Genomic DNA, 25,282 nt, shown 5'->3' on the forward strand with positions numbered 1-25,282 from the left:
ACCAAAACCCCATCTGTAGGTCACCATCATCAAAGACCAAAGGTAGATAAAACCACAAAGATGGAGAGAAACTACAGCAGAAAAGCTGAAAATTCTAAAAACCAGAGCACCTCTTCTTCTCCAAAGGATCACAGCTCCTCGCCAGCAACGGAACAAAGCTGGACGGAGAATGACTTTGACGAGCTAACAGAAGTAGGCTTCAGTAGGTCAGTAATAACAAACTTCTCCGAGCTAAGGAGCATGTTCGAACCCATTGCAAGGAAGCTAAAAACGTTGAAAAAAGATTAGACGAATGGCTAACTAGGATAAACAGTATAGGGAAGACCTTAAATGACCTGATGGAGCTGAAAACCATGGCACAAGAACTACGTGACATATACACAAGCTTCAATAGCCGATTCAATCAAGTAGAAGAAAGGGTATCAGTGATTGAAGATCAAATTAATGAAATAAAGTGAGAAGTTTAGAAAAAAAAGAATAAAAAGAAATGAACAAAGCCTTCAAGAAATATGGGACTATGTGAAAAGACCAAATCTACATTTGATTAATGTACCTGAAAGTGACAGGAAGAATGGAACCAAGCTGGAAAACACTCTTCAGGATATTATCCAGGAGAACTTCCCCAACTTAGCAGGACAGGCCAACATTCAAATTCAGGAAACACAGAGAACACCACAAAGATACTCCTCAAGAAGAGCAACCCCAAGGCACATAATTGTCAGATTCACCAAGGTTGAAATGAAGGAAAAAATGTTAAGGGCAGCCAGAGAGAAAGTTCGGGTTACTCACAAAGGGAAGGCCATCAAACTAACATGGATCTCTCAGCAGAAACTCTAAAAGCCAGAAGAGCATCTGGGCCAATATTCAACATTCTTAAAGAAAAGAATTTTCAATCCAGAATTTCATATCCAGCCAAACTAAGTTTCATAAGTGGAGGAGAAATAAAATCCTTTACAGACAAGCAAATGCTGAGAGATTTTGTCACCACCAGGCCTGCCTTACAAGAGCTCCTGAGGGAAGCACTAAACATGGAAAGGAACAACCGGTACCAGCTACTGCAAAAACATGCCAAGTTGTAAAGACTATTGATGCTAGAAAGAAACTGCATCAACTAATGGGCAAAATAACCAGCTAACATCATAATGACAGGATCAAATTCACACATAACAATATTAACCTTAAATGTAAATGGGCTAGATGCCCCAATTAAAAGACACAGACTGGCAAATTGAATAAAGAGTCAAGATCCATCAATGTGCTGTATTCAGGAAACCCATCCCACATGGAGAGACACAGGCTCAAAATAAAGGGATGGAGAAAGATCTACCAACCAAAAGGAAAGAAAAAAAAAAAAAAAAAAAAAGCAGGGGGTTGCAATCCTAGTCTCTGATAAAACAGACTTTAAACCAACAAAGATCAAAAGAGACAAAGAAGGCCATTACACAATGGTAAAGGGATCAATTCAACAAGAAGAGCTAACTATCCTAAATATACATGCATCCAATACAGGAGAACCCAGATTCATAAAGCAAGCCCTTAGAGACCTACAAAGAGACTTAGATGCCCACACAATAATAATGAGTGACTTTAGAACCCCACTGTCAATATTAAACAGATCAACGAGACAGAAGGTTAACAAGGACATCCAGGACTTCAACTCAGCTCTGCACCAAGCAGACCTAATAGACATCTACAGAACTTTCCACCCCAAATCAACAGAATATGCATTCTTCTCAGCACTACATCACACTTATTCCAAAATTGACCACATAGTTGGAAGTAGAGCACTCCTCAGCAAATGTAAAAGAACAGAAATCACAACAAACTGTCTCTCAGACCACAGTGCCATCAAGTTAGAACTCAGGATTAAGAAACTCACTCAAGACCACACAACTACATGGAAACTGAACAACCTGCTCCTGAATGACTACTGGGTACATAATGAAATGAAGGCAGAAATAAAGATGTTCTTTGAAACCAATGAGAACAAAGACACAATGTACCAGAATCTCTGGGACACATTTGAAGCAGTGTGTAGAGGGAAATTTATAGCACTAAATGCCCACAAGAGAAAGCAGGAAAGATCTAAAATCGACACTCTAACATCACAATTAAAAGAACTAAAGAAGCGGCTGGGCGCGGTGGCTCACGACCATAATCCCAGCTCTCTGGGAGGCCGATACAGGTGGATCACAAGGTCAGCAGATCAAGACCATCCTGGCTAACACGGTGAAACCCCGTCTCTACTAAAAATATTCTAAAAATTAGCCAGGCTAATGGCGGGTGCTGGTAGTCCCAGCTACTCGGGAGGCTGAGGCAGGAGAATGGCGTGAACCTAGGAAGCGGAGCTTGCAATGAGCCAAGATCATGACACTGCACTCCAGCCTGGGCAACTGAGTGAGACTCTGTCTCAAAAAAAAACCAAAACAAACAAACAAAAAACAACAATAAAAAGCTAGATAAGCAAGAGCAAACAAATTCAAAAGCTAGCAGAAGGCAAGAAATAATTAAGATCAGAGCAGAACTGAAGGAGACAGAGACACAAAAAAAACCCTCCAAAAAAATCAATGAATCCAGGAGCTGGTTTTTTGAAAAGATCAACAAAATTGATAGACTGCTAGCAAGACTAACAAAAAAGAAAAGAGAGAAGAATCAAATAGACACAATAAAAAATGATAAAGGTGGTATCACCACCAATCCCACAGAAATACAAGCTACCATCAGAGAATATTATAAATACCTCTGTGCAAATAAACTAGAAAATCTAGAAGAAATGGATAGATTCCTGGACACATACACCCTCCCAAGACTAAACCAGGAAGAAGTTGAATCTCTGAACAGGCCAATAACAGGTTCTGAAATTGAGGCAATAATTAATAGCCTACCAACCAAAAAAAGTCGAGGACCAGACAGATTCACAGCCGAATTCTACCAGTGGTACAAAGAGAAGCTGGTACCATTCCTTCTGAAACTATTCCAATCAATAGAAAAAGAGGGAATCCTCCCTAACTCATTTTATGAGACCAACATCATCCTGATACCAAAGCCTAGCAGAGACACAACAAAAAAAGAGAATTTTAGACCAATATCCCTGATGAACATCCATGCAAAAATCCTCGATAAAATACTGCCAAACCAAATTCAGCAGCACATCAAAAAGCTTATCCATCACGATCAAGTCAGCTTCATCCCTGGGATGCAAGGCTGGTTCAACATATGCAAATCAATAAACATAATTCATCACATAAACAGAACCAACGACAAAAACCACATGATTATCTCAATAGATGCAGAAAAGGCCTTCAACAAAATTCAACAGCCCTTCATGCTAAAAACTCTCAATAAACTAAGTATTAATGGGACATATCTCAAAATAATAAGAGCTATTTATGACAAACCCACAGCCAATATTATACTGAATGGGCAAAAACTGGAAGCATTCCCTTTGAAAACTGGCACAAGACACGGATGCCCTCTCTCACCACTCCTATTCAATATAGTGTTGGAAGTTCTAGCCAGGGAAATCAGGCAAGAGAAAGAAATAAAGGATATTCAATTAGGAAAAGAAGAAGTAAAATTGTCCCTGTTTGCAGATGACATGATTGTATATTTAGAAAACCCCATCATCTCAGCCCAAAATCTCCTTAAGCTGATAAGCAACTCCAGCAAAGTCTCAGGATACAAAATCAATGTGCAAAAATCACAAGCATTCCTATACACTAGTAACAAACAGAGAGCCAAATCATGAGTGAACTCCCATTCACAACTGCTAGAAAGAGAGTAAAATACCTAGGAATCCAACTTACAAGGGAAGTGAAGGACCTCTTCAAGGAGAAGTACAAACCACTGCTCAACGAAATAAAAGAGTACACAAACAAATGGAAGGACATTGCATGCTCATGGATAGGAAGAATCAATATCGTGAAAATGGCCATACTGCCCAAGTAATTTATAGATTCAATGCCATCCCCATCAAGCTACCAATGACTTTCTTCACAGAATTGGAAAAAATTACTTTAAAGTTCATATGGAACAAAAAAAGAGCCTGCATTGCCAAGACAATCCTAAGCAAAAAGAACAAAGCTGGAGGCATCACGCTACCTGACTTCAAACTATACCACAAGGCTACAGTAAACAAAACAGCATGGTACTGGTACCAAAACAGAGATATAGACCAATGGAACAGAACAGAGCCCTCAGAAATGATACCACACATCTACAACCATCTGATCTTTGACAAACCTGACAAAAACAAGAAATGGAGAAAGGATTTCCTGTTTAATAAATGGTGCTGGGAAAACTGGCTAGCCATAAGTAGAAAGCTGAAACTGGATCCCTTCCTTATCACCTTATACAAAAATTAATTCAAGATGGATTAAAGACTTAAATGTTAGACCTAAAACCATAAAAACCCTAGAAGAAAACCTAGGCAATACCATTCAGGACATAGGCATGGGCAAGGACTTCATGACTAAAACAGCAAAAGCAACAGCAACAAAAGCCAAAATTGACAAATGGGATCTAATTAAACAAAAGAGCTTCTGCACAGCAAAATAAACTACCATCAGAGTGAACAGGCAACCTACAGAATGGGAGAGAATTTTTGCAATCTACCCATCTGACAAAGGGCTAATATACAGAATCTACAAAGAACTTAAATTTACAAGAAGAAAACAAACAGCCTCATCAAAAAATGGGCAAAGGATATGAACAGACACTTCTCAAAAGAAGACACTTATGCAGCCAAGAGACATGAAAAAATGCTCTTCATCACTGGTCATCAGAGAAATGCAAATCAAAACCACAATGAGATACCATCTCACACCAGTTAGAATGGCGATCATTAAAAAGTCAGGAAACAACAGATGTTGGAGAGGATGTGGAGAAATAGGAATGCTTTTACACTGTTGGTGGGAGTGTAAACTAGTTCAACCATTGTGGAAAACAGTGTGGCGATTCCTCAAGGATCTAGAACTAGAAATACCATTTGACCCAGACATCCCATTACTGGGTATATACCCAAAGGATTATAAATCATGCTGCTATAAAGACACATGCACACATATGTTTTTTGTGGCACTATTCCCAATAGCAAAGATTTGGAACGAACCCAAATGCCCATCAATGATAAGACTGGATTAAGAAAATGTGGCACATATACACCACAGAATACTATGCAGCCATAAAAAAGGATGAGTTCATGTCCTTTGCAGGGACATTGATGCAGCTGGAAACCATCATTCTGAGCAAACTATCACAAGGACACAAAACCATATACTGCATGTTCTCACTCATAGGTGGGAATTGAACAATGAGAACACTTGGACACAGGGTGGGGAACATCACACACTGGGGCCTGTCAGGGGGTGGGGAGCTGGGGGAGGGATAGCAGAAATATCATCTAATGTAAATAACGAATTAATGGGTGCAGCAAACCAACATGGCACATGTATACCTATGTAACAAACCTGCACGTCGTGCACACATACGCTAGAACTTAAAGTATAATTAAAAAAAAAAAAAAAAAAAAGGAAGAAAGATATCTTAGGGATAAATCCAGTCCAACTTCTATAACGTATAAATTTCTATCACAGCACCTATAACACTTAAACTGTTTCTTTACTAGACTGAAGACCCTTGAAAGCAGTGAGGTGACTAACTGGGCTTTTTATTCTTGGTACTTAGCATAGTACCCGACTCATAGTAGACACGCAACAAATGTTGCACACATGAGTGTATCAACCATTGCATGCTGAGGTTCCTTCCACAAAAATCTCCCAAGTGATAGTCCAGACTGTACTCAAGCACTTCACAAATGGGCTTTCTTCCTTTACTTTCCAGCGCAGTCCATCCAATCTCTGATCCTTTCTAACTGTACATAGGTTGAATTGTAATATCAAATGTAATTCCAGAGATGTAATCTCATAGAAAAAAAACTTTCCTAGGATTATAATGACCAAATTTTCCAGATCAAAAACAGGAATTCATGGTGAGACAGAGGATATTTGGCCACTCCCCAGTCAATATACATACATTCAACTCTCCTGCAAAATTCATTTTAAGAAGTTAAACAGATGGCAACCAACCCAAAAAGTCTTCACCTTTTCACATTATTAAAGCACACCTCTATTAATACATGTGTGGATCATTCCTGTGTCAACGGAGGCTCTGAATAACTCCATGAGCTTTCACACAGTCACTGTAGTTTATACAAGGGATCCAAATAAGCGAAACATGTGCCTTGCCAGGAAAGCCACATGGAAGTACTATTTCTTTTCTTTTCTTTTTTGACATGGAGTCTCGCTCTGTTGCCCAGGCTGGAGTGTAGTGGCGCGATCTCAGCTCACTGCAACCTCCGCCTCCCAGGTTTTTAAGCAATTCTCTGGCTCAGCCTCCACAGCAGCCGGGATTACAGGCATGTGCCACCACACCTGGCTAGTTTTTTGTGTTTTTAGTAGAGACAAGGTTTCACCATCTTGGCCAGGCTGGTCTTGAACTCCTGACCTTGTGATCCACCCGCCTTGGCCTCCCAAAGTGCTGGGATTACAGGCATGAGCCACCGTGCCCAGCCTGAAGCATTCCTTAACCTTCCCAGGAAGATTTTTAATTACCATGGTTAAAAAAAAAAAATTAGAAAATAAAAGTTGAGAAAATAAAGACATCCAAAATTCCACTCCTCAGTCCTAGGCAGATATGTCTGTGTCCTCATTCCTATAAACAGCCCTATTACAATCATTTCAGGTTGTTTAAGGTGACTGTTTAGATGTAAGTTTTCATTGCCAACCTGACAGGTTGGTGCCAACTTGTTATCCCTGAAGTATAGCGTAAAGCCTGGAACTTAGCAGATACTTCACAGGTATGAAGATATAAACATAAGTAAGAAAATACAACTAACTGTTAATTTAAATTTTATTAGTGCTGGTTATTGGTAGTCCTGTAAATACAGTCAGAGAAATCCTTTCAATAGATGTTGGCTAACAGATTATTAAAAATTCTGCTACCCTTTTTCTTTTGGTCCTGCTCCTACTTTGTGCATTATTTTAAACCCCCTTTCTTCTTCTCGATATCTAAGAAACAAGCCAATTAGGAAAGTCTTTCAGTATGTTGGCAACGCCCTGGTGTAGGGACAGAAGACTGGCGTAAGGTGTAGTCTCCTGGCACGAGGGATGGAGCACCAAGTCTAGTCTAGCAGCATCTGACTCTTCATGGATTCTTCCTTTCCCGAGGCTTAGTGCCCTCAGTACAAAAGATAAAATAATATTCCCTCTGCTTGTTCCATGGAGCTGCAGTTAAGATCAAATTGGGAAGTATTCTGTAAAATGTAAATGTAAGGTGATATGGTAGACAGCTCTAAAACGGTTCCCAATGACCCAGATGTGTCTTCTGGTATTCACACCCTCGTGTCGGCCCTCATACATTGTACAGGGTTGGTCTGTGTGATGATAGAATACGGCAGAAGCGATGCTATGCCCCTTCTGAGACAGATGAGAAAAGACACTGTGGCTTCCATCTTGGTGGGGATGCATTCCCGTCACCTCTCTTCCCCTATGTCTGTCTCTTTCTCACCTCACTCACTGGGAAAGCCAGATGGAGAGGCCCAAATGGCGAGGAACTAGAGCCTCTGGCTAACAGCCAGGAAGGAACTGAGGCCTGCCAACAGTCATGGGAGTGAGCTTGGAAGTGGATCTTCCCCTTCCAGCCAAACTTTTAAGCTGATTTTAACCCTGGCTGAGAGCTTGACGACCTCCTCATGAGAGACCACGCATGAGCTAGAACCACTGAACTAAGGCACTCCTGCATTTCCAGCTCCAAGAAATTGTGTGAAATAATGACTCTTGTTTAACGATGCTAAATTTGGGCTAATTTGGTACACAGCAATAGCAATGGATAACATATGGGTGATGTTGCTAGGCCCAGCCACATTTATACTGTTTCTAAAGGTAGTATTAAAATGAAGCACTAGCTGGGCACAGTGTCTCATGTCTATAATACCAAGACTTTGGGAGGCTGAGACAGGAGAATCTCTGGATCCCAGGAGTTTGAGACCAGTCTGGGCAACACAGTGGGACCCTGTCTTACAAAAGATTAAAAAATTAGCCAGGTGTAGGAGCTCACACCTGTAATCCCAGCACTTTGGGAGGCTGATGTGGGAGGACCACTTGAACACAGGAATTTGAGACCAGTCTGGGCAACATGGCAAAACCTGTCTCTACAAAACAACAACAACAAAATGAGCTGGGTATGGTGACTCATGCCTGCAGTCCTAGTGACTTGGGACGCTGGCATGGGAGGATCACTTGAGCCCAGGAGCTTGAGGTTACACTAAGGTATGATCATTCCACTGTGCTACAGCCTGGGTGACTGAGGAAGACCTTGCCTCTAAAATAGAAACAAAAAACTTAGAAATAAGTACACAACTGATGCAGCTGACATTTCATTAGAGACTTTGAATTAATACAAAAAAATTAGCCGGGCGTAGTGGTGGGTGCCTGTAATCCCAGCTACTTGGGAGGCTAAGGCAGGAGAATCACTTGAACCCAGAGGTGGAGGTTGCAGCGAGCCGAGATCGAACCACTGCACTCCAACCTGAGTCTCCGTCTCAATAAATAAATAAATAAATAGAAAAATAATTCAAAGATATCTAAACATAAGGTCAAACATCACATACATGAATGCAAGCCTATCAACAACTTGTCAGAGAAAACACTTCAGTAGTGTAAGAGAACCATGAGCACAATCTTTGTGAATAGGACAGCATTGAGAGAGGGTCAAAAATACCAGGAGAAATAGAGCAAAGGCTTTAGAAAGCCTCCATGAAGGAAGGTGCAACAGAATGCTGCTGGAAACATGCTAGAGCAAAAGTCAGTACACAGCATCACAGAGTTAAAGAAGAAAGTGAACCTGGGAAGGTGGAAAGAGGGGATGAATGGAAAGAAGAAAGGTGGGGTGGGAGAAAAGATGGAACAGGGAGGGAGGGAGTTAGTAGTTACCTACCTCTAGCCCACATGATAGCTTTGTACAATTTGGAAAAGAATGCCCTTCCAAAAGGAAACAGCCCTGTGCCAAGACGCACAGTTTAGAAAGCCAAGTCTGGGGTGGATTTCAGTCCTAATTTGTTTCCTGGCTAGATTCCTTTATGCCGTGAACAACCTGCCTAACTATACAAAGCAGTCCCGGGAAAGAGGGACCTGCTAACTAACTCTGGTGAAGAAGCAGGCAGGCCTTTGTTTCCCTGTTTTGGAGCGCAGGCAAATTTCTCAGAACTGTACACAAAATGAATTTTCACTGGTATCTTTTCCCACTGTTTTGCACCTGATGTGGAATTGTGTTCTAACAGAAAACATTTCAGTTTGGGGAACAATGCTGTTTCTGGTGAGTTGGGGGAAGGGGACTGCTAGATGATTATAGAATTTAAGGAAACCTGGTAGCTCCCATCACATAAGGATAGATGTACCTGTGGGTGCCTTAGATTTGTGTTCACAGTTACTTATGTAGCCTGGGGGTTTTTCATGGCCTTGCTTGGCCGTCTCTGGCTTTTCTGGGGCTCCTCGCACAAGTCACCGGGGGCACCACTGCTTACTGGTAACAGGGTAACAGGCTTCTCCAGCTGAAGGCCCAAAACTGAGAATACACAATAGTGGTTCCTCAAAAGTTTCCTTTGTAGAATACCTGTATCATAAATGCTGCCTCTACCTGCTCGTTAAAATGAGGATTCCTGAGCACGCTCTTTCCCAGACCTACTAAAACAAAAGTTCTGGAAGTGAGGCCTGGAATTCTGCATTTTGAACAGTGGCCATCAATGTTAGAAAACGACGGTTTAACAGGAATATGAAATATGAGAAATTCCTGGGTGGACTTTATGAAAGAGAAAGGGAACTAAAGACTCAGGCCTAGCAACAGTGTACAGTGTAAAGAACAAACCATGAATGGTTAAATATATGCCTTTCTCAGTAAAAGTAAAAATTGCTAGAAACTTTAAAAAATGGTAGCATCTATAAACACACATAGATAGCTAGTGCTTGTAGTCTAATTAAAAATGTTATTCCAAAATTAGGTTATAATGGTATTTCATGTATTGTGTTTCACATAATAAAAGAAGACCTCACTTTTTGAAAAATTTCATATTGGAGGGTTGACGATAGAACTTAGTACAAAATCACTCCCTGGGCCATTTGCAAAATTTAGGCCTCTACTGAAGAATCTTAGTTGATCAACTGTTAGTCCTTTCTTAATAGCACCTCGAGTGGATAACAAAGAATAATAACAGGAACAAATTTCTTACCGCTGTAAGGGGTCCTTCTGCCTGCGCCTCCATTAGACTTGTGGGCGTCGCTGCAATAAACTGACTAGCAGCTCCAGGCTGGAGTTCCAGCCTATCTGTATACTGTTCTGAAGCAGCAGTAGGAGGACCCTCTGCAGAAAGTGCTAAGACCACACCTGAGGTTTCCTTCTTTAAATGATCATTTTCTGCCCAAGGACCTAACTGGAGCTTTTCATCTTGAGGTGATGCCTCCAGGACTTGAAGCACTTCAGGCTCCTCATCAGAAGGACTTCCAGTTGTTTTATGTCCTACAGCCTCATTTGTCCTAAAATCCTGAAGGTCCTGCTCCTTGTCCACAATCACCCATTCTTTGGAATCAATCTCTTGCTTGCAAGAGCTCAGGTTAACTGCTATAAATCCATTGCTGCCACCACCATCTGCCTGCTCAGGGGTGTTGGCAGAAGCAGGCTTGGAGACATCTGGAAGATATTCTTCATCATAGTGCCAGATATGGTCAGTACGGGACACAGCAGGAACACAAGGCTTATGCAGCAGAGCAGGGAGAATAGATTCTTTTCCTGCACTGGTATCTTTCTGCATTTTCTCCAGGCTTAAGGAAATGGCAAGAAGTTACTCAATTGTCCTAAGGAAACATTTATTATATAATATATAAGCGCCATACAAAACTAATATGGACACAAAGATGAGACAGAAAAAGATGGATAAAGCATAAGGAAAGTTTCACAGCATTGATAATGTTCTTCTCTACCTGCCACATCCTGCTTTGGAAGATGGAGTTCACTTCCTTCCTCAGCAAGGCCCTTTTTAGTTCCCTTCTTTTGTCAAACCAACTTTTTATTGAACTACGCTTTTATCCCTATTGTATGTTGATACTTATTCTCAATATGAGCCACAACTCAAAATGGGTAAACCAATGCCTCATCCATCCTTTTGATCATGTGAGCATGTAGACATGTGCTTACATAACATAGCTATGAATGATTACCACGTGAGGAAGAACACACATATGTGAAGGATTGTTTAAAATGGAAGCTAGATTGGAGTAGGCCAGAAGTGGCTGAATTGTCTTGGGACACAGTAATTACCATGTTAGTCAAATTCACTGTCCCTCTAACCTAATATTTCATTACCAATAGTAGCCACCAGAGATGTACCACTGAAGGGTGTGACTACTATTAAAGGAAGTTAGGTCTTAATACTGTGAATACTGTTAAAGCCTTCTATAACTCATAAATATATCCCACACTTTTTTCATTTCTGTCTTCTGTCATCAAAATTTGTTGTAGGGATAATGTGCCTCATAACTATGCACTACAATCTTTACCTATGTATAGATCTCTCAAGTTTCACCTTCCTTTCTCTCTAGGTAGACTGTGAACTCTCGAGGGCAAGCATGATATACTTATTGGTATCTATTTTCCTACAGTATTTTACTCCTAGAAGGTCTTCACTAAAGTGAATTGAACTGACTGTCCCTTGTATATAAATCACTTTTTCCCCTCCTTTATGTATTCCCCTCATCTCTGCCTAATGCCACCTTTATCATGCCCTCTCCAATACTACACTGTTGTGTGGAAGAGATTGCTTTCCAAACAAAGTTACTGTAAAAAATGCTCATTTATCTTGTTCCTAGTGTTAGGAAGTTATCAGCTCTTACTGCTCAGCTTCCAAAGCCAAAGGATATGCTACAGAATTTATAATAATTAAGAATCAGGGCAATAATAATTAAAAATAAGGATGAAAATTAGAGTTTAACAGAATCAGTGTTACAAAAATGCAAGAATTTCTTATTTGAAAGACTTTATGTAACAGAAATATACAACAACGACAACAACAAAACAATAACAATGGTACCTTAGAAGCTTTAAAAAGAAAAATAAACTATTTTATACCAGGTCTCAAGGAACTTGTCAGTGTCTGGCTTTGGCTCCAGGGTCAGACGTTTTTCCAGCTCAAAGCTGTGGATGGAACGTAACTTTCGCACCAATGGAATATCTCTGTCTGGCTGAGTAATCTCTGAGCGGACACGAATTGGTGACCCAAGGCTTGGAGCATTGAGAAGACCATTTGCCTGGCCATGGCTGTTCTCCTCTTCAGTAGCAGCCTATCCAAAATATAAAATAAACCCATGAAAAACATTCTAGGCAATACACATGACAGGAATCATTGAAGCCTTTCAAAATAATATCAATAAATGATTAGATGTGTTTTCAAACAATTCAGATATTTTGGCTAGTTTACTTCATTACATTCTTATCTATTAACTCTACATTAAATGTGTTTTCTTAATTTATACTCAGTTTCAGTATTATTTTAGTTTTTTTAAATACTTCTGGAACAAAGATAAACAATCTAAAAATGTTTAACAGACTTGGCTTTTTGAATTATGTCTGACTTGAGGCTTGTAGGACCCCATTCCACTAACCTAAAACTGAAACCTGGAAAGGATGTTCTCTTTGAGACATAAGTGGTCTCACAAGTTAGGAGAGACTGCTAAGCCTCAGTCGCTATACCTCTTTGCTCATTCCTCCTCTAAAAAACAAAAAAAAACAAAAAGCCTGGGCGCCAGACTACTAAGGAGCTGAGGCAGGGAAGGAGGAGGATGAGCATGAGGCAGCCCAGGGGGTGGGACTGTTTAAGCACAGGTGCCTACGGCAGCACATTATCAGGGAAATTAAGCCTCATATCAGGAGTGTGGTGACAGAAGGAAGTCTGGGACATCTACTCTGACTAGAGACCCTCAAGAGGATGCCCAATTGGCTCAAATTGGTGATATACTCAGGGTAGCAGCAGAAACACAAGCCAGTCTTCCTTGAAGGAAGGTTTCCCCAAACCCCAATTTAGGTCTCCAGAACTCCCATCAATTATTAATTAATTAGCAAAAAAAAAAAAAAAAAAAAGAGAGAGAGAGAATCAATACAAGAGAAGGCATGCTACCATGACTGACACAACAGAAATAATAGTCAAAATTAAGAAAAACATTTAAAACTCCCAAAGATTTCAGATATTGAACTGGTTTCAATACAAAATATAGACCAGCTATGCATAAATGTTTAAATAAATAAAGGTTATTATAACAAAGATCAACAAAGGGTTATTTGGAATTAAATGACTGATTAACTTAATATTTAATATTCAATTAACAAGTTAAACAGCAAGTTAGCAAAAAAAAAAAAAAAGGTTGAAATTATTAATTAGTGAAGCGGAAGACACAGCCAAATAAATTACCTAGAATAAAAAACAGCAAGATAGGCCTGGCCCGGTGGCTCACGTCTGTAACCCCAGCACTACGGGAGGCCAAGGAGGGTGGGTCACTAGGTCAGGAGTTCCAGACCAGCCTGGCCAACATAGTGAAACCCCATCTCTACTAAAAATACAAAAAAAAAAACAAATTAGCTGGGTGTGGTGGTGCAGGCCTGTAATCCCAGCTACTCGGGAGCCTGAGGCAGGAGAATCACTTGAACCCAGGAGACGGAGGTTGCAGTGAGCTGAGATCGTGCCATTGCACTCCAGCCTGGGTGACAGACCAAGATTCCATCTCAAAAAAAGAAACAAAAAAAAAAAAAAAAACCCAGCAAAAAGAAAATTATGAAAAAAGATATTAAGAGATATGATGGATACAATAAAAAGCCATAATATATGTCTAACTGGAGTCCTAGAAAGAGATAATAGAAAGAATGAAGAGGTAGTAACATTTAGATACAGAATGGCTGTTATTTCCCAGAACATATTTTTTATACAAAAATAGGAATAAAAATATTCAAGGGACACAAGATATCCCAAGCAAGATAAACAAAAAGAAATATATGCCTAGAAACATCAGAGTTAAAATGCAGAACACCACAGACAAGAACAAGAACTAAAAAGTAGCTGGGAAGGAAAGATGAAGGTGGGGAAAACAATCACTTAAAAAGAAAAAAAACAATTAGAATGACAGTAAGTTTCTGAACACCAATGACTGAAGCCAGAGGAAAAATAATCATCAACAGAAAACTTCATATTTGAGCTGGATGTGGTGGCTCACGCCTGTCATCCCAGCACTTTGGAGGCTGAGGTGGGTGAATCACTTGAGGTCAAGAGTTCAAGACCAGCCTGGCCAACATGGTGAACCCTGTCTCTAATAAAAATACACACAAAAAATTAGCCAGGTGTGATGGCGCATGCCTGTGGTCCTGGCTACTCGGGAGGCTGAGGCAGGAGAATTGCTTGAACCCAAGAGGTGGTGGTTGAAGTGAGCTGAGATTGCGCCACTGCACTCCAGCCTGGGCAACAGAGCAAAACCCTGTCTCAAAAAAACAGAACAAAACAAAAAACAACTTTATATTCAGCATAAACTGTTTTGAAAGAATGAAGCTAAAATAAGTACATTTATAGATGAATAAATACATTTATAGAAAGAATCCTCTACCAAAAGACCGGAAGTAAAGGAACTTCTGAAGGAAATATTTCTGGAAGAAAGACGAGCCAAGGACTTTCAGAAATGAAAGGAAATGGTAAACATCTTTGAAAGTCCATATAAACATTACTTGTATAAAAGAACAACATTAATAATCTAATTCAAGGCTAGGCCGGGTGGTTCACGCCTGTAATCCCAGCACTTTGTGAGGCCGAGGCAGGTGAATTACTTGAAGCCTGGAGTTTGAGACTAGCCTGGCCAATATGGTGAAACCCTGTCTCTACCAAAAATACAAAAAATTAGCCGGGTGTGGTGGCACGTGCCTGTACTCCCAACTACTTGGGAGGATGAGGCATGAGAATCACTTGAACCCAGGAGGTAGAGGTTGCAGTGAGCTAAGATTGCACCACTGCACTCCAGCCTAGGTGACAGAGTGAGACTCTGTCTTAAAAAATAAATAAAATAAATAACCTAATTCAAGTCATTCTTTTTTGTGGTTGTCTGAGAAAGACTCTCACTCTGTCACCTAGGCTGGAGTGCAGTGGCACAATCTTGGCTCACTGCAGCTTCTCCTCCCAGGTTCAAGTGATCCTCCACCCTCAGCCTCCCAAGTACCTGGGACTACAGGCACGTGCCACCATACCCAGCTTTTTTTTTTTTTTTGGTAGAGACAGGGTTTTGCCATGTTGCCCAGACTGGTCCCAAACTCCTGGGTTCTAGTGTTCCTCCCACTTTGGCCTCCCAAAGTGCTGGGATTACGAGTGTGAGCCACTGTGCCAGGGCAAGTCTTTTTTTTTTTTTTTTTAAAGAAAGAATTAAAATTAGAAGAGTACTGTAATGTTGGGAGAAGAGTGAATGAAGTTAAAATGTTCTACAGTCCTTGGAATATCAGAAAGGTGGTTAAGATATTGCTTAATTTTAGACTTTTAAGTTAAAAATAATTGGGAAGTTTCAAGGACAACTACTAAGAGAACAGAATTAGAATGTTTAAATCCCCAATAAGTACAAAGAAAAAACAGAAGACGAAAAATAGCAACAAAATCTGTAATGAAAAGAAAGGCGGGAAAACGGCATTAAAAAACTGAATAGAAATTTAAAAGAGAAGAGAAACAAGTTCATATAAAAATAATTTGGCTGGGCATCGTGGCTTGTTACTGTAATCTTGCCACTTTGGGAGGCTGAGGCGGACAGATCACCTCAGGTCAGGAGTTTGAGACCATCCTGGCCAACATGGCAAAACCCTCTCTACTAAAAATACAAAACTTAGCCAGGCGTGGTGGCGGATGCCTGTAATTTCAGCTACTCAGGAGGCTGAGGCAGGAGAATCACTTGAACCAGGGAGGCAGAGGTTGCAGTGAGCAGAGATCACGCCACTGCACTCCAGCCTGGGTGACAGAGCGAGACTCTGTCTCAAAAAAATAAATACACAAATAAAATAATAATTCTAAATGTAAATCAATTAAGCTAATTAAAACATAAAGACGTACAATTGTCTACTTATATTCCATTTAACGAAAGTCACAACAGAATACAGATGAGAAAAAATAGAAAGATAAAGGCAGAAAAGACACCAGGCATGTACTACCCAAAAGAAAGTTGGCATAACTGTATTAACATCTGATAAAATAGGCTTTAATGCTAGAAAAAAAAATAGTAGGAACAGAATAGAAATAGTCACTATATAAAGAAAAACAAAACTTTTAATCACCTGGCAGATGTAAAAACTCTAAACTTGTATGCACTTAATAACTCATGGATGAAAAAAATCATTATGGAAAAATATTTAAAACAGAATGAGAATGAAAATACAACACACCAAAACTTCTGCAATACAGTAACAGAGATATTTATTACCTTCTTTCTGCTTATCTTAGCTAATTCTGCTGCTTCTTTTTCTAGTTTCTTGAGGTAGGATTTAGACTATCGATGTAAAACCTTATCTTTCCTAATGTAAGTCTTTAGTGCTATACATTTCTCTCTCAGCACTGCTTTAGCTGCCTCCCAAACATTTTGATATGTTGTAGTTTCAATTTCATTCAATTCTATGTAAATTAAAAAATTTTTTCCTTTAAGCCTTCCTCTCTGACCCATGATAATACAGAAATATGCTGTATAATTTCCAAGTGTTTAGAGATTTTCCTGCTGTCTTTACGTCATTGATTACTAGATTAACTCCATCATTTTCAGAGAACATAGTATGTGCGATTTCAATTATTTAAACTTATTAAGGTTTGTTTTGTGGCTCTGCTTTTATGGAATCTAACCTAAGATAGTGGTTACCTCAGTGGGGATGGGGTAGAAGCATAAATATAGAAGGAATATGTTAAAATATTCTAGTTCTTGGGGCAGATGGTAGATTCACATGCTTACATTACTATGCTTTGACATGATAAATATAAAATCTTTTATATATAGTACAAGTAGATTTAATTTTTTTTTTTTTTTTTTTTGAGACAGAGTCTCACTCTGTCGCCCAGGCTGGAGAGCAGTGGCTGGATCTCAGCTCACTGCAAGCTCCGCCTCCCAGGTTTATGCCATTCTCCTGCCTCAGCCTCCCGAGTAGCTGGGACTGCAAGCGCCTGCCACCTCGCCCGACTAGTTTTTTGTATTTTTTAGTAGAGACGGGGTTTCACCGTGTTAGCCAGGATGGTCTCGATCTCCTGACCTCGTGATCTACCCGTCTCGACCTCCCAAAGTGCTGGGATTATAGGCTTGAGCCACCGCGCCCGGCCAAGTAGATTTTAAAAGATAAATATAGCTGTTTTGAATTTTTCTCCTAGATGACCAATTAATTCCTAAAGTTACAAGCTCTATCCATGCACTTTTTCATGTACATTTATTTATTTATTTATTTATTTTTGAGGTGGAGTTTCCACTCTATTACCCTGGCTGGAGTGCAGTGGCATGATCTTGGCTCACTGCAACCTCCACCTCTCAGGTTCAAGCGATTCTCCTGCCTCAGCCTCCCAAGTAGCTAGAATTACAGGCACCCACCACCACACCCGGTTAATTTTTGTATTTTTAGTACAGACAGGGTTTCACCATGTTGGCCAGGCTGGTCTTGAACTCCTGACTTCAGGTGATCCCCCCACCTTGGCCTCTCAAAGTGCTGGGATTATAGGTGTGAGCCGCCATGTTTGGCCCTCATGTACATATTTGTACTTCTACTTCTACTTCAACCACTTCTTCCATAAGGCATGTTCCCAACTCCCACCCCATCTGCATGCATTTTAATTCTTTTAAATGTTTTGCACAATGTTCTGTCTTGTATTATATTTGCTTGTGCAGCTACATATCTACCCGAAGAGACCGTAAGCTCCTTAAGGGTAAAAGATGTATCTTAAACTGCACAGCACCTAGCTTAGTACACTGTCTTCAATATTTAGCTTAATGCTTTAGCCAGATGTTCAAAATGAGAGCTTGTAATGTTCAACACTATATAGTATAAATTCAATAAACTGCACATGATAACAAATAATGGACTTAGGGTCAAAACCATCTACCATTCAAATTTCACTGAGATTAAATAGTGATAGTGGGTAAAAGACAGAAACTAAAGTAACTAAGATCTTCTATGTCAAGTGCCATTTCATTCTCTCACATACACAGATATCCATATGGGCTGACAACCGAGAATGTCACCAGTGATTTTTTTGCTATAAGAACAGTTTGTTCTTGGTGCCATAAAGACAGCCACAGCTGATACTACAAAACTCTGACACTGACTCCCTGTCTACTTTCCACTACTCATTCCTGATTACTATTGGTCCAGATCGTGCTTTGTCAACAGCCAAATCACATTGTGGCATATCACATCGATCCAGAGATCATTTTGCAAATGACTCCCATGACTGAACATATACACCGGCTATAGTCTGAATGTCTGTGGCCCCCAAAATTCACCTGTTGAAATTCTAACTCCCAATGTGAGGGTATCAGGAGGTGTGCCTTTGGGAGGTAATTAGGTCAAGAAGGCAGAGCCCTCATGAATGAGAGCGGCATCCTTACAAAAGAGGCCCAACAGGGACCCTTCCCCATCTACATGAGGACTCAGCAAGGAGGAGCCACAAAACAGCCCTCACCAGACACCAAATCTGCCTAGCCTTCCTTCTTGGACTTCCCAGCCTTCTGAACTGTAAGAAATACATTTCTGTTGTTTATAAGGTACTGATACCTTACAAATTCCAAGCTTTATCTTGTTTTTGTTGGCATCCATCTCTTCCCAAACATCCTTCTCCTGGGGACGGCGGTGTCCCAGAGATCCAGGCAATTTATCTGGTGACACACCAACAGGGATGCCATTTTCTCCATCGCTAAGCTGTTCATCTGGAAATACCTCATCTGTATTTTCTCGAAGCAAGTCTCCTGGGATGGGAGTGGCATTGGCAATTCTACATATGAAGGGAGGAAAAAAAGGCAAGAATCAAAAATTACTATGATACTATCTTACATAATTATATTTCTTCATTTAAATGAAGTCCACATATAATTAAGAGAGTTAAAAAAAAAAAAAAGGCACCTTGAAAACTTAGTTTGGCCAGGCATGGTGGCTCACACCTGTAATCCCAGCACTTTGGGAGGCTGAGGCGAGCAGATCACTCGAGGCTAGGAGTTCGAGACCAGCCTGGCCAACATGGTGAAACCCTGTCTCTACTAAAAATACAAAAAATAGCTGGGTGTGGTGGCGGGTGCCTGTAATCCCAGCTACTCGGGAGGCTGAGGCAGGAGAATTGCTTGCATCTAGGAGGTGAAGGTTGCAGTAAGCCGAGATTGTGCCACTGCACTCCAGCCTGGATGACAGAGCAAGACTCCAGCTCAAAAAACAAAATGAAACAAAAAAAAAAAAAAAAAAAAAAAGAAAGAAAAAGAAAAAGAAAGAAAAGAAAAGAAAAAGAAAAAAAAAAACTGAGGTCATGCCAATCCTACAAAATAAAACTTTAACATTTTGATCAATTAGAACTTTCAAGCTGATTTTAAAATACAAATTCTAAAACAATAACACACTAATTTGACAATCACTTTATAAGTAAGAAGCATTTCATCTATTTTCAAAGAAGTCTTTGTCAATTAAAACAACATTTTTTTTTTTTTTGAGACAGAGTTTCACTCTTGTCGCCCAGGCTGGAGTGCGGTGGCGTGATCTTGGTTCACTGCAACCTCCACCTCTCGGATTCAAGTGATTCTCTTGCCTCAGCCTCTTGAATAGCTGGAATTACAGGCACCCACCACTACGCCCGGCTATTTTTTGTATTTTTAGTAGAGACAGGGTTTCGCCATGTTGGGTAGGCTGGTCTTTAACTCCTGACCTCAGATGATCCACCCACCTTGGCCTCCCAAAGTGCTGGGATTACAGGCATGAGCTACCGCACCCAGCCTGTTAGAGAATTAAAAAAAAAATCTAAAGAGGAAAATGTTAAGTGCTGTTGAACTCAAAATAAAACACAGAGATGAATCTCCAAATTAACATTTCATTTGGGAAGCAAGAACTACAATTTGGGGCACATATATAGACTGAGTGGGTCTCTGGTATATCTGAAGACCAAAGAAGAGGTTGGGGGTTTTATTAGAGAGATGTCACATACTGTTTTGAAAGAAAGCTCATTGGCACTAGAGAAGCTTTTGGGAGCTGGCAGGCTCTGAATGGTGAGTGACAGAAGTATGTAAATTTAGTGTTAGAGTCACAAGAGGCCATTTCAGCAGCTGGGCTTGTGAGAAATCAAATTCTTGGAGCAGGTGCTATATGCCCCAAGTGCTTTCTCCCTCTGGCCTCTTGATTGATTTAGTTGAATATGACAAGAATGACCTAATTTGTATAATCAACTTTCGCAGTGCCATAATGAAATAAACAGGTGTCAGATCAATCAGCTATGCTATTTTTTTTACAGTGTGAAATGTGTATTACTTTTTCACTTGCAGACTTTTCTTTTTTAAATTTTTGAGAGAGTCACGCTCTGTCTCCCAGACTGGGGTGCAGTGGCATAATCTCGGCTCACTGCAACCTCAACCACCAGGGTCCAAGTGATTCTCCTGCCTTGGCCTCCCAAGTAGCTGGGATTACAGGCATGCACCACCATGCCCAGCTAATTTTTTATACGTTTAGTAGAGATGAGGTTTTGCCATGTTGGTTGGGCAGGTCTTAAACTCCTGGCCTCAAGTGATCCGCCCACCTCGGCCTCCCAAAGTGCTAGGATTACAGGTGTGAGCCACCGTGCCCAGCCACTTGCAGACTTTTTACTAAGCACCTACTACATGCAATGCCCTAGCAACACAAACAAGAGGAAGGAAATTCTTGCCCTAGAGGGAAAACTAGACTTTCCGTAATTATACAGTTCATATAGTTCAACATGAACTGACCTGGGGGAAAAAAATAGCAAATTTTTTTTTTTTTGAGATGGAGTCTTGCTCTGTTGCCCAGGCTGGAGTGCAGTGGCACAATCTCGGCTCACTGCAAGCTCCGCCTCCGGGTTCATGCCATTCTCCTGCCTCAGCCTCCCGAGTAGCTGGCACTACAGGCGCCTGTCACCGCGCCCGGCTAATTGTTTGTATTTTTATAGAGTCAGGGTTTCACCGCGTTAGCCAGGATGGTCTCGATCTCCTGACCTTGTGATCTGCCCGCCTCGGCCTCCCAGAGTGCTGGGATTACAGGCGTGAGCCACCGCGCCCAGCCTAATAGCAAATATTAATTGGTATTTGTCTATATATTTCTTTCAAAGTAATTCCAGGTCTTATTTACATGGTTGGTCATCTCTTCCTTAGACCCTCCCATGAGAGGCTTTTCTAGTTCACAGTTATCGTTCACTAAGTGAAAAGGCTCCTGCCAGTTCTACAACGCTATGTTCTAGGTGTTTTTTTTTTTTTTTTTTAAACTATTGCTGACTGAACACAATACTTAGTACACAATGAAACCTCCTCTTAGAAGTGACCTGGAATGTCTCAAAGTAGACAAATCAGTCTTCAGTACATTATACTGACTCCTGTAATTACTGTGAGTGGCAACACAGGCATCCTCTCAGTGAGCCACTTTCAGAGTCACAGTTAGATCCTGGCAGTGGTGTCACGAGTACTTCACAGGCTGTGAGAAGACCAGTGATTTTTCAGGGACTTGTTCCACTTGACTTGGTGACCGATGACCTTCACCACTACCTTTGCCTAAATGGGTCAACGCTAGAATGAACCTCTTTATCAACAGTTTACAATGATATAATCTAGAAAAGCACTGATAATGGCTCCCAGAAAAAAAGCTTATAACCGAGTAGTGTCTGCAGTTCTGACAGTGGAAGCATATTTAAAAGGTAGTTTGGCCTAAAATAGTTCAAATAAACAGATTTATTATAGAGATAATTAAAGATCAGAAATAAATTGGCTACTAACGGATTTTTCAGATATTAGTTCAATATAATTTATTTATTGATGCAAGAGTCATAATGGACACTAACATACATGTACTACATGGTAATCCAAATATTTATTGAAAGAATTCCCTCTATTCCTGAGGAAAGAGAAAGGGAAATAGATGAATATTTGAACTGAAGAAGCTTAGTCTATTATCCTCACCTTTTTTCCATTTTAATCGCTCAGTATTCTTCCAAGCCCCTTTTCCCCTTATGTCTAGCCACTATTCTGCTTTTTTTCCAACTACCTCAATTCCTTGGCATTTCCTTCTTTCACACCTCAGGAAACAAACCACGCCTCCACCTCTGAATACACTTCTACTTCTGCTTGAATACAATCCTACTTTTTCTCTTATATCTTATGCTTCAGTATGATACCACACACTGCAAGGCCCTCGTCTATCTCCTCCACACAGGCTCTCTTTTACAGGACTCAGGTTCCTCTCCCACCCGGCCCCTCCCTCTGCATTTATTCTCCACTCATTACTCCTTCCCTGGTTATTGTTTCCTTTCTTTTCCTAAACTCTGATCCAAATCTGGAGTATGCGACATAGAAAGAAATAATTCCTTCCCAGGAAAATTATATCATGTTCAGGAGTATGAATGAGTGAGACAGTACACATGAGTGTTATTAGCACATGGCCTGTGTTTCCGGGCAAGGTGTTATGTAACTGAAGCAGATTAAGGGAATAAGAAAGAAAATGTGTGGAATAACTGAAGAGATACGAGAGAAAATAGTAAGAACGAACATCCTTTTCATATTTCATTCCCCATAATCCAAGGCAAACTAGTGTCTGTGGGCCAAATCTGGCCTGCAGATCAGAGGAAAATCTACGGCATTAAACATAAAACCTATTTTTTTTAATAGACGTGTTGGAACACAGTCAGTCTCATTTGTTTACGTGTTGGTCATGGCAGCTTTTGCACTACAACAGCAATGACAGTTGTGACAGAGACAGCACAGCTCACAGATATTTATCTGGCCTTTACAGATAAAGCTTGCTGGCTCATGATTTAAAGCGTCCTCTCACCTTCTCCTAAACTTTCAGTCTCCCTCTACGAAGAAATTCGGGGTTCTGGGACATACACTATACATTGTTTTCTTTAACACTGATTCTCCAGGTGTTCTACCATATCATTTGCAAACAGAAAACAATCAGAGATTGTCAAGCTTTTCCTTGGAGGGTCAGATAGTGATGTGGGCAAGAGTCACTGTTGGACGCTACAACTAACAGGCAAAAGTATGACGAGAAACACAGTGCTGAAATAGTTGCAAATATCTTCCCACAAGATTATTTCTTAGAAAAACAGTTAACTTTATAGTAGAAAGAACTGGCCACTGTAACCAAATTATCAACACTAGTATCATCAGTAAAAAGACATACTGACATTATGTACCTCCTTGTTTAATGCCATTGATTTTCCTCTGATCTTTGCTCTAAATTTATCTCATAGATTCTGATAAGTAGTGTTTACATTATCATTTTTTTCTATAACTTGTAGTTTTTATTTTCCTTTTCACCCAAGAGTACAGTCATGCATCACTTAATGATGGGGATACATTCTAACAAATGCCATCGTCAGGCAATTTCGTCATTAACCAAACGATCACAGTGTACTTAAAAAAAACTGTATTGTATAGCCTATTACATGCCTAGGCTATACGGTATAGCCTATTGCTCCTAGGTTACAAACCTGTACAGCATGTTACTGTTCTGAATACTGCAGGCAAGCATAACACAATGGTAAGTATTTGGGTATTATAACATATCTAAACATAGAAAAGGTAGAGTAAAACTACAGTATTGTAATCTTAGAGGACCACTGTCATATATGTGGTGTGTCGTTGATGGCAATGTCATTACGCGGCACATGACTGTAGTTTAACAGGTTTTTAAATTTCCAGTAAAAGGGCCTTTGATACTTTAATTTTGCTGGTAATTTCTAGTTTTCTTGCAGTGTGATCAGATAGTGTAATACTTCTACTTTATGGAACTACTTACATGTTTCTTTGTGACCTAATGCCTGATCAACTTTTGTGAATGTTCCAGGGGTACTTGGGCAGGAGGTATAGTCTGTATCATCAAGGTATAGTGTTCAGAAAACATAAATAAGATCTACCTTACTATGATCATGTTGTTTAAGTCTTCTATCTTCCTATTCTCTGTTCACTTAATCTGTCTTAAAGTGAGAGTGGTGCATTAACATCTCTGATTATGGGTGTGTTTTTATGTCGCCTTGAATATCCTGCAGTTGTTGTTTCCTAAAGGTGAGTGTCATGATTCTGGTGACTAAATATTAAAAAATTTTGTATCCCACTTGTGAATTGTGGCATTTGGCATTAAAAAGTGCCCTTCCATCTTTTGTAAGTTTTTTTGTTTTGGCTTGAATTCTACATCATCTGTTATTAGGATCATTTCTCTTTTCTTTTCTTTTTTTTTTTCTTTGAGGCGGAGTCTCGCTGTCTCCCAGGCTGGAGTCCAGTGACCGGATCTTGGCTCACTGCAAGCTCCGCCTCCCGGGTTTACGCCATTCTCCTGCCTCAGCCTCCCGAATAGCTGGGACTACAGGCGCCGCCACCACGCCCGGCTCATTTTTTTATATTTTTTAGTAGAGACGGGGTTTCACCGTGTTAGCCAGGATGGTCTCGATCTCCTGACCTTGTGATCCGCCCGTCTCGGCCTTCCAAAGTGCTGGGATTACAGGCTTGAGCCACCGCGCCCGGCTCATTTCTCTTTTCTATCTTTCTATCTTTGTCCATCTCTTTCTTACTGTTTTTAGGTGTGTGTCTCTTATATACAGCATATGAATATAGCTATATAATCCAAACTGAAAACCTTTTCCTTTTAATAGGTGACTTAAGCCCATGTATATTTATTGCTGTGACTGATATGTTTGATCTTAAGTCTGCTGTAGTATTTTATTTCCTTCAATTGTGTGTATCTGAGCTTTGTAACATGATGTAATAGGATACACACAGACAGTAAAATGGTTATTATAGGGAAACAGATTAACATATCTATCAACTCATACCCTTTTTGTGATAAAGAGCAGCTAAAATCTCCTTATTTAACAAAAATCTCTAATACAATTTTATTTTTATTTAAGATATGTCCAAGTCTTCTGAAAATACAATTTTATTAAGGTTATTCTTTATGTTGTCCATTAGATCTCCACACTTGTACATCCCACATATCTGCTATTTTATATCCT

General features: G+C 40.2%; 1 protein-coding gene across 6 annotated transcripts in view; it reads right to left on the bottom strand.

The window, feature by feature from the left end:
- TTBK2 (tau tubulin kinase 2) overlaps positions 1-25,282 on the bottom strand; it is a 178,606-nt gene that overhangs the window by 21,706 nt on the left and 131,618 nt on the right. For all 6 annotated transcript variants that reach the window (XM_010383778.2, XM_030930648.1, XM_030930650.1 and 3 more), the window contains 3 exons: positions 18,853-19,069; positions 12,175-12,386; positions 10,283-10,871 (listed from right to left, as the gene is read on the bottom strand). In XM_010383778.2, the coding sequence (XP_010382080.2) occupies positions 10,283-10,871; positions 12,175-12,386; positions 18,853-19,069 (1,018 nt within the window). The remainder of the gene's footprint in view (positions 1-10,282; positions 10,872-12,174; positions 12,387-18,852; positions 19,070-25,282) is intronic.

This window comes from Rhinopithecus roxellana, chromosome 5 (assembly GCF_007565055.1).
Source record: "Rhinopithecus roxellana isolate Shanxi Qingling chromosome 5, ASM756505v1, whole genome shotgun sequence".
Taxonomy (NCBI): Eukaryota; Metazoa; Chordata; class Mammalia; order Primates; family Cercopithecidae; genus Rhinopithecus; species Rhinopithecus roxellana.